Raw genomic sequence first — 14,305 nt, 5'->3', positions numbered from 1 at the left:
TTATAAATGAGTCAACCAGGGTTAAGAGAGTAAGCTGACTTGTCTATGATTGCATGGCTAGTAACTGTTCATGTCTCCTTTTTTTTTTTTTTTTTTTTTTTTTTTTGCTTTTTGGAGAGCAATTGGGGTTAAGTGACTTGCCCAAAGTCACATGGCTAGTAAGTGTGTCAAATGTCTGAGGCCGGATTTGAACTCAGGTCCTTCTGACTTCAGGGCTAGTGCTCTATTCACTGTGCCACCTAGCCACCCCCTGTCCATGTCTCTTGATCCCTGGACCCAGCCTTCTTTTCATTCTGTCCTAACTCACCACTTAAGTTATCACCTCTGTCTTACCCAGTCTTCTTTTCAATCAGATCTTTATGTTTCCTCCAAGTTCTGAATTCTATAGTCTTGGGCAAGCATAGTTGAGGCAAATGTAAACAGGGGCCCAGGGAAAACACATTAAGGTCTTCCTCCTGTCTCTCCCCACCTGGACTGTGAAAAAAGTTTACTAGAGAATCTGGAGCTGAAGCCTGGAAGCCTTTCAATTTGAAAGAGATAGAAACCTGACTTTCTTGGGAAATATTCATTGGCATCAGCCACCTCTTTAACCCTGCTGAACTGAAAAGACTGAAAATTCTCCTTAATCACTGACAAAAGAATGTATTTATATTAAGGGGAAGCTAGGCTATTGAGTGACATCTCCATGGGGATCCCCATCCCACAAACTGTCTAGTAATGCCACCATAAGAAAGAACTGATTGGATTAGATAGCCACATGTCCGATATTGTAGGACAAGGGTGGGGAACCTGCAGCCTCAAGGCCTTCTAGATCCTTGGGTTTGGCTTTCTGACTGAGTCCAAGCTTTACAGAACAAATCCTTTTATTAAAGGGATTTGCTCTGAAGTTTGGATTCAGTCAAAGGGCTTCACTTGAGGACCTAGAGGGCCCTATGTGGCCTCAAAGCTGAAGGTTCCCCACTCCTGGGCTAAGGGAATAGACTCAGCTGTGTTCCACCTCCCTAATAAACTTCATTAGCAGGACTAAGCCATTCAATAGGTGGCAGGCAAGTCAAAGGCTAAGTCACATTGTTCCCCAGGAAGGTACTTATTCATTTTACTTCGAATTTCCTCTTTTGTTGTTGTTGAGTCAAATTCCATTCTTCTGACCCAATTGGGGGTTTTCTTGGCAAAAATACTAGAGTACTTTGCCATTTCCTTCTCCAGCTCATTTTACAGATAAGGAAACTGAGGCAAACAGACTTGCCCAGGGTCACATTGCTTGTGTCTAAGGCCAGCTTTAAACTCCTAGTAAGAATGACAGTAAGCTAACTAACCGCCCACTCTGAGGACAGGGTGACCAGGAATAGGGGACAGGATGTCAAGTTTCCCAGGTAAGGTCCTGAGTCCTATGCCCCTATTTTAATTCAATAGCATGGTGTTTCAGGACACTTTCCCCATCCCTAAGTCTCCTGTCCAGGTTAACCTGTGTAGGAGGTATTGGTTTGTCTGGCATGAAGCCTATTTCAGGTTTAAAAAAAAAAAAGATCACTGTGGTCCTTGACAGCAGCAACCTGTACCAGAAGCTAAGCCTGACCTCCTGTATAGGCAAAAAGGAAGTCTGTGGTGGGGGAAGGGACATAGAGAGAGGGAAAACAATAGGTGGGAAGAGAAAAAAACAGGAGCAGCATTCAACCAGCTCCAGCAGTCAGCCTGCGGGAGAAAACCAGGGGAGAGAGCTCCTGCGCCCACGCGGGTTACTCATCACTTTGCCTGAATTCCCTTGCCCACCCTCTCATTCTCTCTCTCACTTACACCCCCACAAGAACCAGCTGGGAAAGGTGAGTCTTTTCCAACATGTTTTCCTCTAAGCTATTTAATAACTTTCCACATACCCTTTTTCTTTTTCAAGGCTGAGTTCAAATCCCATTTCCACCACGACTTTGCAGTCCTATCTTTCACTTTTCACTGCTTCCCACCCTTTGGCTTCCTAGTTTCCAGGACTTGTCCTATGCCTTCCCACCCCTGGGCCTTTGTTCACAGAGTTCTATAGAGCAGGAATGCCTCACCTTATTCTATCCCCACCCTTCCCTCCACACTCTCCACCTAATGAAAGCTTTCCCTGATTCTCCCAGTTAGAAATGTTCTTTCCTCCAGAAACTCCCAATACATTCTTTGTTGCACACATTTGCTTTTTTTAAAAATATATTATAACTTGCATCGGTCCTATCTTCTGTAGATTTTCTTGTTGATAAGAGCAGTAACGGTATTTTATTAATCCTTCTAGGTCCCCTAGCAATATGGGGTAAAAGACAGAGGACTATCCTCCCAGAATCAAGAAAACCTAGATTCAAGTCTAGGCCTCTGACACATCCTAGATATATAACTGGGCAAAATCCTTAACCCCAAATGCCTCAGAAGAAAAAAAGACTATACTGCAGAACTTACATCCAGGAAATAACAAGTGTGTGTATGGAAAAGGAGGGAGAATTGGTCATCTTCCCTAGGACAGGGTAGGTATTTAATAAGTTTGTGGACCAGAAATTTCCTAGTTGCCCCAGCACACTGTTTTCTGTTGTCTGAGCATCTATCTCCAAGCACTCTCACCCTTTGACTTGCGTTTTGTATTGTTAATTATCTTTGTGCCTAAGTCTTAGAAAGGCTTTCTTTAGGGAAAGGGAAGCCAGAACCGTAATCAGAGAATTCCTCAGCCTATGATAAGGGGAAGATTTTTACATTAAGAGACATGTCTTCTTGCCTCTCCCCAGGGTCTCTGCTATATACCTCTGCCACCTCCCACCTCTGCCTCAAAAACTCAATAGAAAGGTCAGCTTTAAAAAAATTATTGCACTCAATTCTCCTTTAAAAAGCTTATGAGCAAATATATCTAAATATTTTGTGAACTTTAAAGGATTATATAAGATAATTTATTATTTGTTATTATTTTATTGATGCCAAATGAGCTTAGAATCTTTTTTTTTTTTAATTCATGATAATCCTAGTAGCAAAAATTATTCCTCAGGGGCAGCTAGGTGGCACAGTGAATAGAGCACTGGCCCTGGAGTCAGGATGACCTGAGTTCAAATCCAGCCTCAGATACTTGACACACTAACTAGCTGTGTAACCTTGGGCAAGTCACTTAACCCCAACTGCCTTGACTTCCCCCCTCCAAAAAAAGAAATTATTCCTCAGCCTTCTTCAAAATCTGGTTCTTTCCCCAAGTCCTTTCAGGGTTTCTCCAAGTAGTAATATCACCTAAGTAGCTCCCAAACAGCTAACCCTGGATCAAGTCTGCTGCTGTTAGTTTGAGCAGGAATGGCTTCCAGGGTTCATCCCTTATCAGGAATAATCTCTTCCATCTCACATTCGGGAAGCATTAGTCAGCCTTAAAAGACATAGGGTACCCCAGAAGTCTTGACACCTTTACCCAGGCTCTGAAACCTGGACAAATCTTCAATTGCTTAAGGGCAAGAATTTTGAAAAGGAAGGAGTCACTAAGCAAAGTCCTTAAGGGATTTGTTGGATTCATAGCTGGAAAGAATTTGAGAGCTCATTTAGATCAACTCTCTCAGTGCCCAAAATCATTTATGTGTGGCAGAGCCAGGATGGGAGCTCAGGTTTTCCAAATGTGTACACTTTTCACTATTCAAAATGACAACACAGGAATAAAGATTATCTACAATGGGCCTATACTTGACAATTTAGCCTTTGAGGTAAGACCCAGATTGAATATGTTGAATTTATTTTAAGGAAATTCCTATCAGTAATAATGATTGTTTACAATTCTGTAGTGTTTTAGCATTTTCATATGCATGTCATTGAATCAATAATTAGTTATAATTACTGGGATTAGCAACAATACTATGATAATTAGCTCTTTAACACTAATATCATTTTATCTTCATCCTGAATTTTCTGTGAAGAGGCAAGAAAAAAAGTCATGTAAATATATATGTTGAATTTTTATCAACATCTCCATTTTGTAGATGAGGTCACATAGCAAAGTGATTCAACCAAAAAAGAAGTCAGCATAAGTAAGCTCTAACCCTGGCTTCCCCAAAGATAGTTCCAGAGTCTTAAACTAGAGGACAGAAAAACTCTGCCTATCCCATCCAAATAAAAGAAAACAGAAAACTGGGACAAGGATAAGCAGGACTAAGTAAGTCAAAGCTTCTGGGTTCAAATTTCAGCTGTCATTTTGTTACCTGTGTGATCTCAGGCAAATCACTTCATCCCTCTAACACTATTTCCTCCTTTATAAAATGAAGGCATTGAAAGAGATAGCCTCTGGGGCGGCCAGGTGGCTCAGTGAGTAAGAGCACCGGCTCCAGTGTTGGGAAGACCTGGATCAAATCCGGGCCCAGATACTCAGCACCACACCCAGAAATAACTGGCCATGTAACCTTGAGCAAGTTACTTAACCCCGATTGCTTAAAAAAAAAAAAAAAGAAATAAAGAGATAGCCTCTGAAATGGGATGGCCCCTGATGATCCTAAGAGTAGGAAGTAACAGTTACAGGCTTCCACTCCAATTGGAAGAGGCCACCTCTAAAAGTAAAAATGATTGCCTTGTGCTTGGCCCACACCTGAGAGCAGGAGAAGAGGTAGCTAGGGCTCTTTCAGCTTATGGAAACAATGTCTGTCACCTAAGACAACAAACCAATTCAGTTCATCTTTTTTTCATACCCATGATACCCCTTGCTTAGCATCACTGGAAGGTGAGATAAGTTTCCTTTCATTTCACACACAAGGAGAGGTTAGTTCATTACCAACAATTTCTTGAATGTCTAAATTAAGTAGATGGGTAGAAGACCCTGCCCAGTTCCCAGAGGGCACTGTAGTAGAATTATTCTTTTTAGACATGTTCATTTTTAGGGGGCAAGTAGGTGGTATAGTGGAGACAGCACTGAACCTGGAGGAGGAAGACCTGAGTTCAAATCCTGTTTCACATGCTTACTTACTAGCTATGTGATCCTAGGCAAGTCACTTAATCACTGACTGCCTCAGTTTCCTTTTCTGTAAAATGGAGAGAAGAGCACCTTTCTTTCAGGATTGTTATAAGAATAAATGAGATGTTTGTAAAGTATTTTGCAAATCTTAAAAATTATTAGATTTCCCAGGCCAATGTGAGTTTTGGACTTGGGAGTCAGAAGAGCTGTTTTCAAATCTTACCTCTTCTACTTTTTATCTTTTTTTTAAACTATGGTTTAATCGAGGTCAGTCACTTCATATGTTCTTCATCTTATAAATGGAGGGAATTTGACCAAGGTCCCCTAAAGCTCTAAATCAATCATTTCCTAACCCTCGTTCATCTGCCAGCTTGACACATTAAACATAGCCAAAAAGGGTTTCCATTACAGTTAGACAGGTAAAAGTGGTATGGTTTTCTCACTATCCAGAAAATGAGCCCTAAACAGTCATTTGTCCCTTAAACACCCAGAAGGATGAGAAGGCTGGCTAAAGATGAAGTGGTTAACTACCACCTGCTGAGAGCTTGCTGGAGTCCCTTCACCAGAGTCTCAGTTTCTAAATTTACTCAACAAATATTTATTACTATTGACTATATTTAATGCTCTCTATTAGGTGCAATATAGATGCAAAGATCCCTGATCATAGGGAACTTATAATCTAGAGAAAATATAAATCACATATACAATAGCAACACTTACTCATTAAACACTTTAAGGTTTACAAAGGGTTTTCTGAACAAGCCTATAAGGCAGTTACAAGTATTATCCCCATTTTGCAAATGGGAAAATTGAGGCCCAGAAAGATGAAAGTAACTTATCTTAACCATGGTCAGATTCAAAGTTGGGATTTGAACCACATCTCCTGCTTCCTGATCTAAAGTACTTTCTGCTCCAGCCACACTGCCTGCCCCACCTTCACTGCCTTCCAGTGTAGTATAAGGACAGGCTGCTATAGGGTCCAAGGAAGGGTGGCATCAGATTTAATAATGGGGATCTGGGAAAGCCTCAGGCAGGACATGATATTTGAGCTGGGTCTCAAAGAACTAATAGGATTTGAGCATATGGAAAGTGGGCTATTTGAAGAATTTATGTATCTGGAGGTAATGACAAGTAACTGATGAACTGTGATACCATAAGTCTTTGAAGACACAAAAAACTATAAAAATAATCAGGATAGGGCAGCTAGGTGGTGAATAGAGTGCCTCCTGGAGTCAGGAGGTCCTGGGTTCAGATCCAGCCTCAGACACTTAACACACACACACACACACACACACACACACACACACACACACAAAACTAGCCATGTAACCTTGGGCAAGTCACTTAACCCCAATTGCCCTCCAAAAAGCAAAAAAATTAAAAATAATCAGGATAATTAATCATATTCTAACCTGTTTATCAAAAAGCAATTTCTTACCTCCCATCCCCTAGATTCCTATCTGAACCTCTTCTATTCCCCAGGAGTCCTGATTCTCTTCCTCACCTGTATGTCCCCCATTTCCCTCTCGTCTCAAGTCAGCTCTTGCTCATGCATCAATTTCACCATTCACTCACTAAGAGTACGGTGAGGGAGTATTTGTGGAAAGCAGGGATTACCAAGTTAGTCATAATATTAAATAACCTGCATTTATAAAAGGCTTCATTTTTTCAAAACCCTTTTCACTTATTTCATTTGCTTACCACAACAATTTTGAGGTCAGCATATTGCCTCTAATTTACGGATGATGAAATTGAGACCCAGAGAGACTTAGTAGTGACTTGACAATGGTCACATGACTTTGTAAAAAGCCCAAACAAGCCTAGGATGCAGATCTCTGATCTCTTGTCCAATAGCTTTTTCCATTACATCTTACTGCCTCCATCATAATCTCAACCAAGACAAATCAGTTGTCTCCCACCTCTGGATTTCCACTGTTGCTGGAGACCTTCCACATTCTGCCTCTTTTCCTTAAACAGACTTGGTATAAGTGGGTCTTATAACTGGTTTGTTACTTTTGATACCAAACTTTTCACTTGCCCTTGTTCAAGCCTGGCTGACTCAAAACAACCAATTTCAGAGTCTAAACCAGGGTTCTTTACTTGGGGACCTTAAACTTTTTTTTAATACTTTTTAATACTTCAAAATCCTTTGCAGTCCTGTTTTATTTTATGACTTTATTCTGAGAAGGGGTCCATAAGCTTTACCTGCCAAAGGGTTCCATGACATAAAAAAGATTAAGAAACCCTGGTCTAAACAAATGTTTTGGCTCTTCCCTTTCATTATCTTTCCTCTTGGGATACCCAATAATTTCAGGACATTTGTGTGCCTTTTTTCCTCTAACTAGATTTTCAGTCCTATCTCCTATGACAAGGAACACAATAGGTGTCAATATAGTATTTCAACAGAAACAAGTAAACAACCCCACATTCACATGAGCTCAAACACACTTTCCCTGGACTATTCTCCAACCCCACCTCCTAGCTTGCCCATCCCCAAAACAAAACTAAATTCCAACCTCTAAGAAGCTTCACTAAAAAGCAACCTCTTTGGCACTTAATAATTACCCTCCCAGAGGGTAGGCATATTAAAAATCAGACTGTGAAATGGCAACCATCTGGAACGATACCCAAAATGTCACTAAACTGCACATATTCTATGACCCAATTATATCACTACTAAATAGATATCCCAAGAATGTCAAAGACAGAGGGAAAGGTCCCACATGTACAAAAATAATTATAGAATCACTTTTTGTGGTAGCAAAGAACTGGAAATGAAGGAATCACTTACCAAGTGGGTGAATGGATTATCGAATCCTAAATTTAGTATTGGAAGTGACCTTAAAGGTCACCTAGACAGAAGTAGAAACAAAAGTCCAAATGGATTAATGACTTGCTGAAGGTAAGACTGGCAGTGAATGGCAGGCCCAAGATTATATACAAAATTCCTGGCCTTCCTAGTTCAGTGCTCTTTCTACTGTGCCGCCACACAAATTATGGTATATGATATAAAGGAATATCACTGTGCTCCAAGGAAGGATGAACACAAAAAGTTCAGAGAAACTTGACATAATGTGTATGAACAGATAGACTGAAATAAACAAGACCCAGGGAATGATTTACACGATGACAATAGTAATATAAAAGAAAAAAAACAGAAAATTCAGAATTCTTAAGTTACTTGTCAGTGATTTCAAAAGCATGATGGTGAATTATACCTCCTAGCAAAGAGGTAGTAAGGAATCATTGGAGAATGAAACATACCTATTTTCACACATGATCAGTGTGATTAATGTGTCATTTTTCTTGACTATACAAGAGAGAGCCATCAATGGGAAGTGAGGGTTATGTGTTTGGGGTTTTTTTAAGATCAATAAAATATTTTTAAAAAAATTTTTCTCTCAATTCCCAACTAGTCTAGGAAAAAAAGTCTTATTTTTAATATGGCTCCATTTACCCTCTTACTCCCCCCACATTTATCAAAGCCACCATCAAAGCCACACTAAAGGGTATGTAAGCAGTAGGGTGGGGTACTGGAGAAGGTAGATAAATGACTTAGTTACATTATAAAGGAGTGGGGGGGGGGGGGGTAATAAAAAATGAAGTATACAGCAGACTATATAAGGCAGAAACAGGGAGCAGGCCAGGCAGGCACTCCCAGGCCCGAAGGTTGCCACATTTGTAGGAAGCTGCAAGCCAAGCCTTTTAGTGTTGTGTTTTAAATTACCTTTGATTGTCTGATGAAGTGACTAAAAGGGAAATGTTTCAGGGCTTAGGATTCCAGAGTGAGCTAATACAGGATGCCTTTGGCTGAAGGGGGGAAAAAAAAGTTCAGCCGGCTGGAGCCCACCCCACCCCCCACTCCTTTTAAGTTTAAAAAAGGGAATGAACGTTACCATTTTTGGACATGAGCGTTCTCCTTCTAGCCCAGCCCTAAAACCGCACTATCCTCCCCATTAGGAAGATCAGCTGGAATTGGGGGAATGGGAAGTGGGGGAGGAGTCCGAGAGAAGGAGTGGGGTGGTGGCCAAGGGGAGGCGGGAGCCGTGAGTTTGGAAAGGGAACACAGTCAGCGAGGTATCACGCCTGGGATACCTGGGATGTCCTGTGAGGCAAACGGCCGAGCTTCCTGGGTCCCACTCCCACAGTTGGGATTCCGACAGAGGTGGGGGAGGGGGCGAGAAAGGGAAGCCTTTCTGCTCTCTTCCCGCAGCCAGCTGCTCCAGAATCACCTTTCCAGCCAGTCCAGACTCCCGGACCTCATGGTATCCAGTGTAGACGCGCTAGAATTCACACACAATCTGGGCACACAGTAGGGCTCTCCATACATATGCTGGAGAAACCAATACTTATCTGTGCTACCTCCTCGGTGCCCAGGGGCCAGAAACCTCAGGATTCCTAAGGATTCATCCCTCCCAAGAACACTTTCTTCAGAATGGGGAGAAAGGAGGGAAAGGGAAGGGGGAAGAGGGGGCAGAAGTATAGTGGGGAACTTAAGGTGGAACGACAGAAGCAGGTACAAATACTAAGTAGATACAAGTCCCTCGCTTGGTAACAGCAAAATGGAACTTCTCCCTAGGCAGAATTGGGCAATAAAACGGTTTGATTTCCTTCATTCCGTCCCCTCAGGGAATCTCCAAACTACCTTTTCATTTTCTTCTCTTTTTTGGGCCTCTTGTTTAGGAGAAAAAGTCGAAAAACGGATCCGAGCTAACACAGCCGGTACCCGTTTTCCTCCCACCCATCCCAGATCACGACTACACAAGCACATCCACCTCCTACACGCTCTCGAGGAGGGACCCTAAAGCGACTCTGCCGCTACCCCTACCCACCTACCCCTGCCAGCCCCGGGGACGGAGCTACGTGGGCCGCAGTGCTGGTGGATCCGGGGGAATTGGTGGGAGGCAGGGGACGGAGGAAGGAGAGGGGTCTGGCACGCAGCTAGCTACCGCTGCGCTATTAAGATTATATACCCCCAGGTACCGAGCACAGGGCAAAGGAAACCAAGCTGCCACGGAACGCCACATGGAGGAGGCGCAGGGGGCGGGAATGAGAAGATGGTAGGGAAAATGGATCTCTTAAACCATCGATGTTGGTGGTGGTCTTTGCCTCAGCTCAGCGTGCCCACCCCCAAACTGCATCCCTTCCCGATCCTCCCGGGCCTTCCAGACTCGAGCTAGGGGGCGGGGATGCCCGGATCCAGATTACAACAGGAAACCTGCCCGCTAATACGCCTCATCTTCCCCTACAACCCGACCTCTCGCCCCTCATGACTAGTTCCCTCCACGTTCTCTATTCCAGTGCACACCTAGGAAGCGAATTTACACAAGCACCAGTGGAGTCCACCCCAGCCAGCACCTCCTCCACTACCCCCCATCCACCCACCCCACCCCCTTTTCCTGCTAAATGCGTGAAACCTAACACCCCCAATCAATCCTTTAGCGCCCCTGCAAGCCTCGGCTGGTTCCCTCCCACGGCTCGCCGTGGACTCTTCCTGGGATGCAGGGGGCTAGGCAGGGCGCGGACTGGGGGAGGATGGGGAGGATGGAGGGGATGGTGTCGGTGGTGGTTACCTTTCTTTGCTGCTTCTCCCAGGCGGGATCCAGGAGCAAGTCTCTGTCCCAGTCCTCTTCCGGCTGCATGTAGTCGTTGGTCTGTTGGGAATCATAATGATCCATGGTCGAATCTGCGTCCTTGGGTTTGGTCCTCCACCTTCTTTTCAGGCTGTGGCTACTGCCACAGTTTGAGTGGGGCTGGGCTGGGGCGAGTGCAGCTGGTCGGGTGAACTCCCCTCCGCCCTGCAACGGCGCTGCCAGTGAGGAGCCGAGAGAAGGGCAGGCTATAGGGGGGCGAGGGCGGGGGGCGGAAAGAGGCAGCCGCGGCGACGAAGGCAGCTCCCTCAATACCTGGGCTCCAACCTAATCTTCGCGCACACGCAGCCGGACGGAGAGGAGGAGCGCCGCTGAGCAGCGGGCCGAGCCCTCCCGAACAACTTGATTGGCTAACTGAGTAGCCCCAACTTCCTATCTTCGCCTGTCATTGGAGCTCCCTGATATCCATCAGGCTCGGCGTTGCTGATGTAAATGCATTTGGGCGAATTACTCCTTCTGCTTGGCGCCTCACTGCCCTTTCCACCTCCTTCCCCTACTCCGTCTCTTTCCCCCTCTTCCCCCCCCCAACATTTCCTTCACTCTTCTCCCTGACCCCCTTCCTTTAACCCCAGCCCTCCCTTTCTCTCTTCTTTACTCTCGTTTGATACAATAACAACCCTTTGAGTTGGGTAGATCTGGCAAAGCAAGAAACCGGGTTTTTGACTTCCGGGAAAGTGCTCTTCCTACTCAAGCCAAGTGTGAGCTCCTACTCTGTGCCAGGCATTGTGCTAGCTCTGCAGATGCCGGGAAAGGGCAAAAACAGTCCCTAAGCTCAGAGGAACTCAGTCTAATGGGAAAGACAGCATGCAAACATCCACGTATAAACAAGCTATATACAGGATAAATGGCAGGTAATCTCAGAAGGCGTTAGCTCTAAGCTGAAGGTGAGATTTGGCCATGGCACTGCCCTCCCTCCCACCTCCAGCACTATTTGTAGTAACAACTCTGTGCCCCGCCACTCTTCATAATTTCTGGCACTTTATTTCCCAGCAGAGCTTTATTAGGGGACAGGGGAGAACCGGGGGACATTGAACCACACATTTTTCCTCCAACTTACCTTGCTTTCTCTTCACTCATTTAGAAGTTAATTAACTTCTCCCCTTGCTTCTCCAGACAAGTTTCTTGAGGGTAAGGACTTTGTTGATTAACTGACTGATGTTGTTGAATTAATTACTGTACTTTCTCATACTATGTAGTCCATGTTCCCTGGATGTCAACCGAGTTATCCCTGTATACTGCCCTAGGAGAAAGCTAACTCAAGAAAGTGTTAATCAATTAAAACTGCAGAGTAGATAGATCCTGAGTCATAATTCTGGGTTGATTCCATAGTCTTTTACTGTTACTAATATTTTTGTCTTTCATCCCATTCATTTTGGAACATATCTCTTCCCTCTCTCCCTCTCCTACCCAATGATCTACTGGGCTTTAACAGAGATTTAAAAAGAGGGAGAAAGAGATCAATTCAACAAAACCAACTAGCACAGCCATTTCAGCTAACATTCCACACACAAACTCCCCCACCTCTACAATGAAGGGAAGGAGGGGCATCTTTCTCAGTTCTTCTCTAGGGCCTAAATCGGTCGTGATAATTACAAAGCATTTTCTTCCACTTTACAAGGCTGTAGTTGAGTATGTTGTTTTTTCTCATTCTGCATTAGTGATTAGAAATCCATCGTTTCCCTGTTCATCATTTCTTATGGTACAATGGAATCCCATTCTGATTCAACTATTTGTTTATCTAGTCCCCAATCAGTGGTTCCCCCAGAAGCTTAAAACTGCTAGTGATTGAGGCCCCTAAACCTTTTACAATTCATTCTAAAAGTGACACTTCCCCAGGAGCCTGCAATCTTGAGAGGGTTAAAGAAGTGACCTTTGAAGGAGGGAATTTCCTTAGAGGAAGAGACCTGGTTTCAAGTTCTTCCAGTATCTTACATGGTCTGGAGGAAGAGAAAGTACCTTACATTCCAAAGAGAGTTAGGAATGTTGCCACTATACACACATGTGTAGTTGCTACTTTTATTATTACTCTTAAATTACATCTCCTATTTTGTGGTTGTGTTACAAAATTGTCCTGGACCTTTATACAAAAATTAGCTCAGCACCAGAGATAACAGATTAGCAGGTCATTTCCTAATCATTTCTAACTTGGACAATGTGTAAGACATTCAACATTTATTAAGTGTGTATCATGTGCCAAGCACTGTGCTAAATGCTATGGATATAAAGAAAGGGGGGAAAAATTACCTGCTTTCAAAGAGGTCACAACTTAATGACAGAAACAATGTGCCAACAACTGTGTACAAATAAACCATAGACATGATAAATTGGAGATAATCAACAGAGAGAGGACATTAAGGGGGATCAGGAAAGGCTTCTCATAGAGGGTAGTACTTAAGCTGGGACTTGGAAGAAGCCAAGGAAGGCAGGAGACAAAGCTGAAGAGGACATTTTAAGCCAGTGATAATGCCCAGAGTCAGAAGATGGTGTGTCTGATTTCAGGAACAGCAAGGGGGCCAGTGTCAATGGCTCAAGGAGTATTAGAGAGTTGAGGAGGAAAGGACAGAAGGTGAAAGAAGATTGGAAATGCAGGTGGGGCCAGGTTATGAAGGGCTTTGAATGCCAAGCAGATAATATATTTGCTCCTAAATATGATAAGGAGCCACTGCATGTTTACTCAATAGGAGGTGACACAGTCAGACCTACACTTTAGGAAAATTAGTTTGACAGCTGAGTGGAGAATGGACCTGAAGAGAATGGAAAGAGATTTGAGTCAGAGAAACAGAGGTCACTGCAATAATCCAAGTATGAGGTAGTGAGGATCGCATCAGGATGATGGTCATGTCAGAAGTGAAAATGAGTCAAATAGGAGAGATGATGAAAAGGTAGAATCGGTAGAACTTGGCAACAGATTGGATGGGTGTGTGTGAGAGAGAGAGAGAGAGAGAGAGAATCTGACAAGGGTCCTCTATAATTATACACAAACACAAGTGGATGCCTTATCCTGCCTCCTTTTTTCTCTTTTTAAAAAGAAATTTATTTATTTATTTACTTTTTGTTTACAACATTCAGTTCCACAATCCCTTGAGTTCTCAATTTTCTCTCCCTCCCTCTCCTACCCCTCCACCCTCATGGCAGCATGCAACACCTTCACATTAAACATTAGTCAAGTTGTAAAGAAGAATTATAACTAATGGAGTGGACAATGAGAAAGAAGGAACAAAAAGAAGCAAAAAAAAAAAAAGAGAAAGCAAATGGTTTGCTTCAATCTACATTTAGACTCTGCAACTCTTTCTCTGGATGTGGATAACCCCTTTCATCTTAGTCTTTTGGAATTGTTTTATAACTTTGTATTGCTGAGAGGAGCCCAGTCTATCAAAATTAATCGTCACAGATACAATGTGTCTGTAATTGTGTACAAAGTTCTCCTGGTTCTGCCCTCCTTACTCAGCATCAGTTTATAGAAGTCTCTCCAGGTTATTATGAAGTCCATCTGCTCCTCATTTCTTAATAGCACAATAGTATTCCATTACATTCATATACCACAACTTGTTTAGCCATTCCCCAAATGATGGGCATCCCTTGATTTCCAATTCTTTGCCACCACAAAAAGAGCCTTTTCCCCCTTGTATGATCTCTTTGGGATACAGCCCTAGAAGTGGTATTGCTGAGTATGCACATTTTTATAGCCCTTTGGACATAATTCCAAATTGCTCTCCAGAATGGTTGG

The 14,305-nt window shown here is 43.3% G+C and overlaps 1 protein-coding gene across 3 annotated transcripts in view; it reads right to left on the bottom strand.

Moving 5' to 3' along the window:
- The window catches only part of ACTN1 (actinin alpha 1), a 140,903-nt gene extending 130,029 nt beyond the window's left edge, over positions 1-10,874 (bottom strand). For 2 of the 3 annotated variants that reach the window (XM_069092009.1, XM_069092008.1), the window contains exon 1: positions 10,501-10,874. In XM_069092009.1, coding sequence (XP_068948110.1) covers positions 10,501-10,605 — 105 coding nt within the window. In that variant the 5' untranslated portion in view covers positions 10,606-10,874. The remainder of the gene's footprint in view (positions 1-10,500) is intronic. The other variant, XM_069092007.1, reaches the window with a different exon arrangement.
- Between the last annotated feature and the right edge of the window lie 3,431 nt (positions 10,875-14,305).

The sequence above is a fragment of the Petaurus breviceps genome, unplaced genomic scaffold (genome assembly GCF_028583685.1).
Source record: "Petaurus breviceps papuanus isolate PSGF00001 unplaced genomic scaffold, PetGlider_PUasm1.0 189, whole genome shotgun sequence".
In the NCBI taxonomy this organism is placed as follows: Eukaryota; Metazoa; Chordata; class Mammalia; order Diprotodontia; family Petauridae; genus Petaurus; species Petaurus breviceps.
This window is presented reverse-complemented; position numbering and strand designations above follow the sequence as displayed.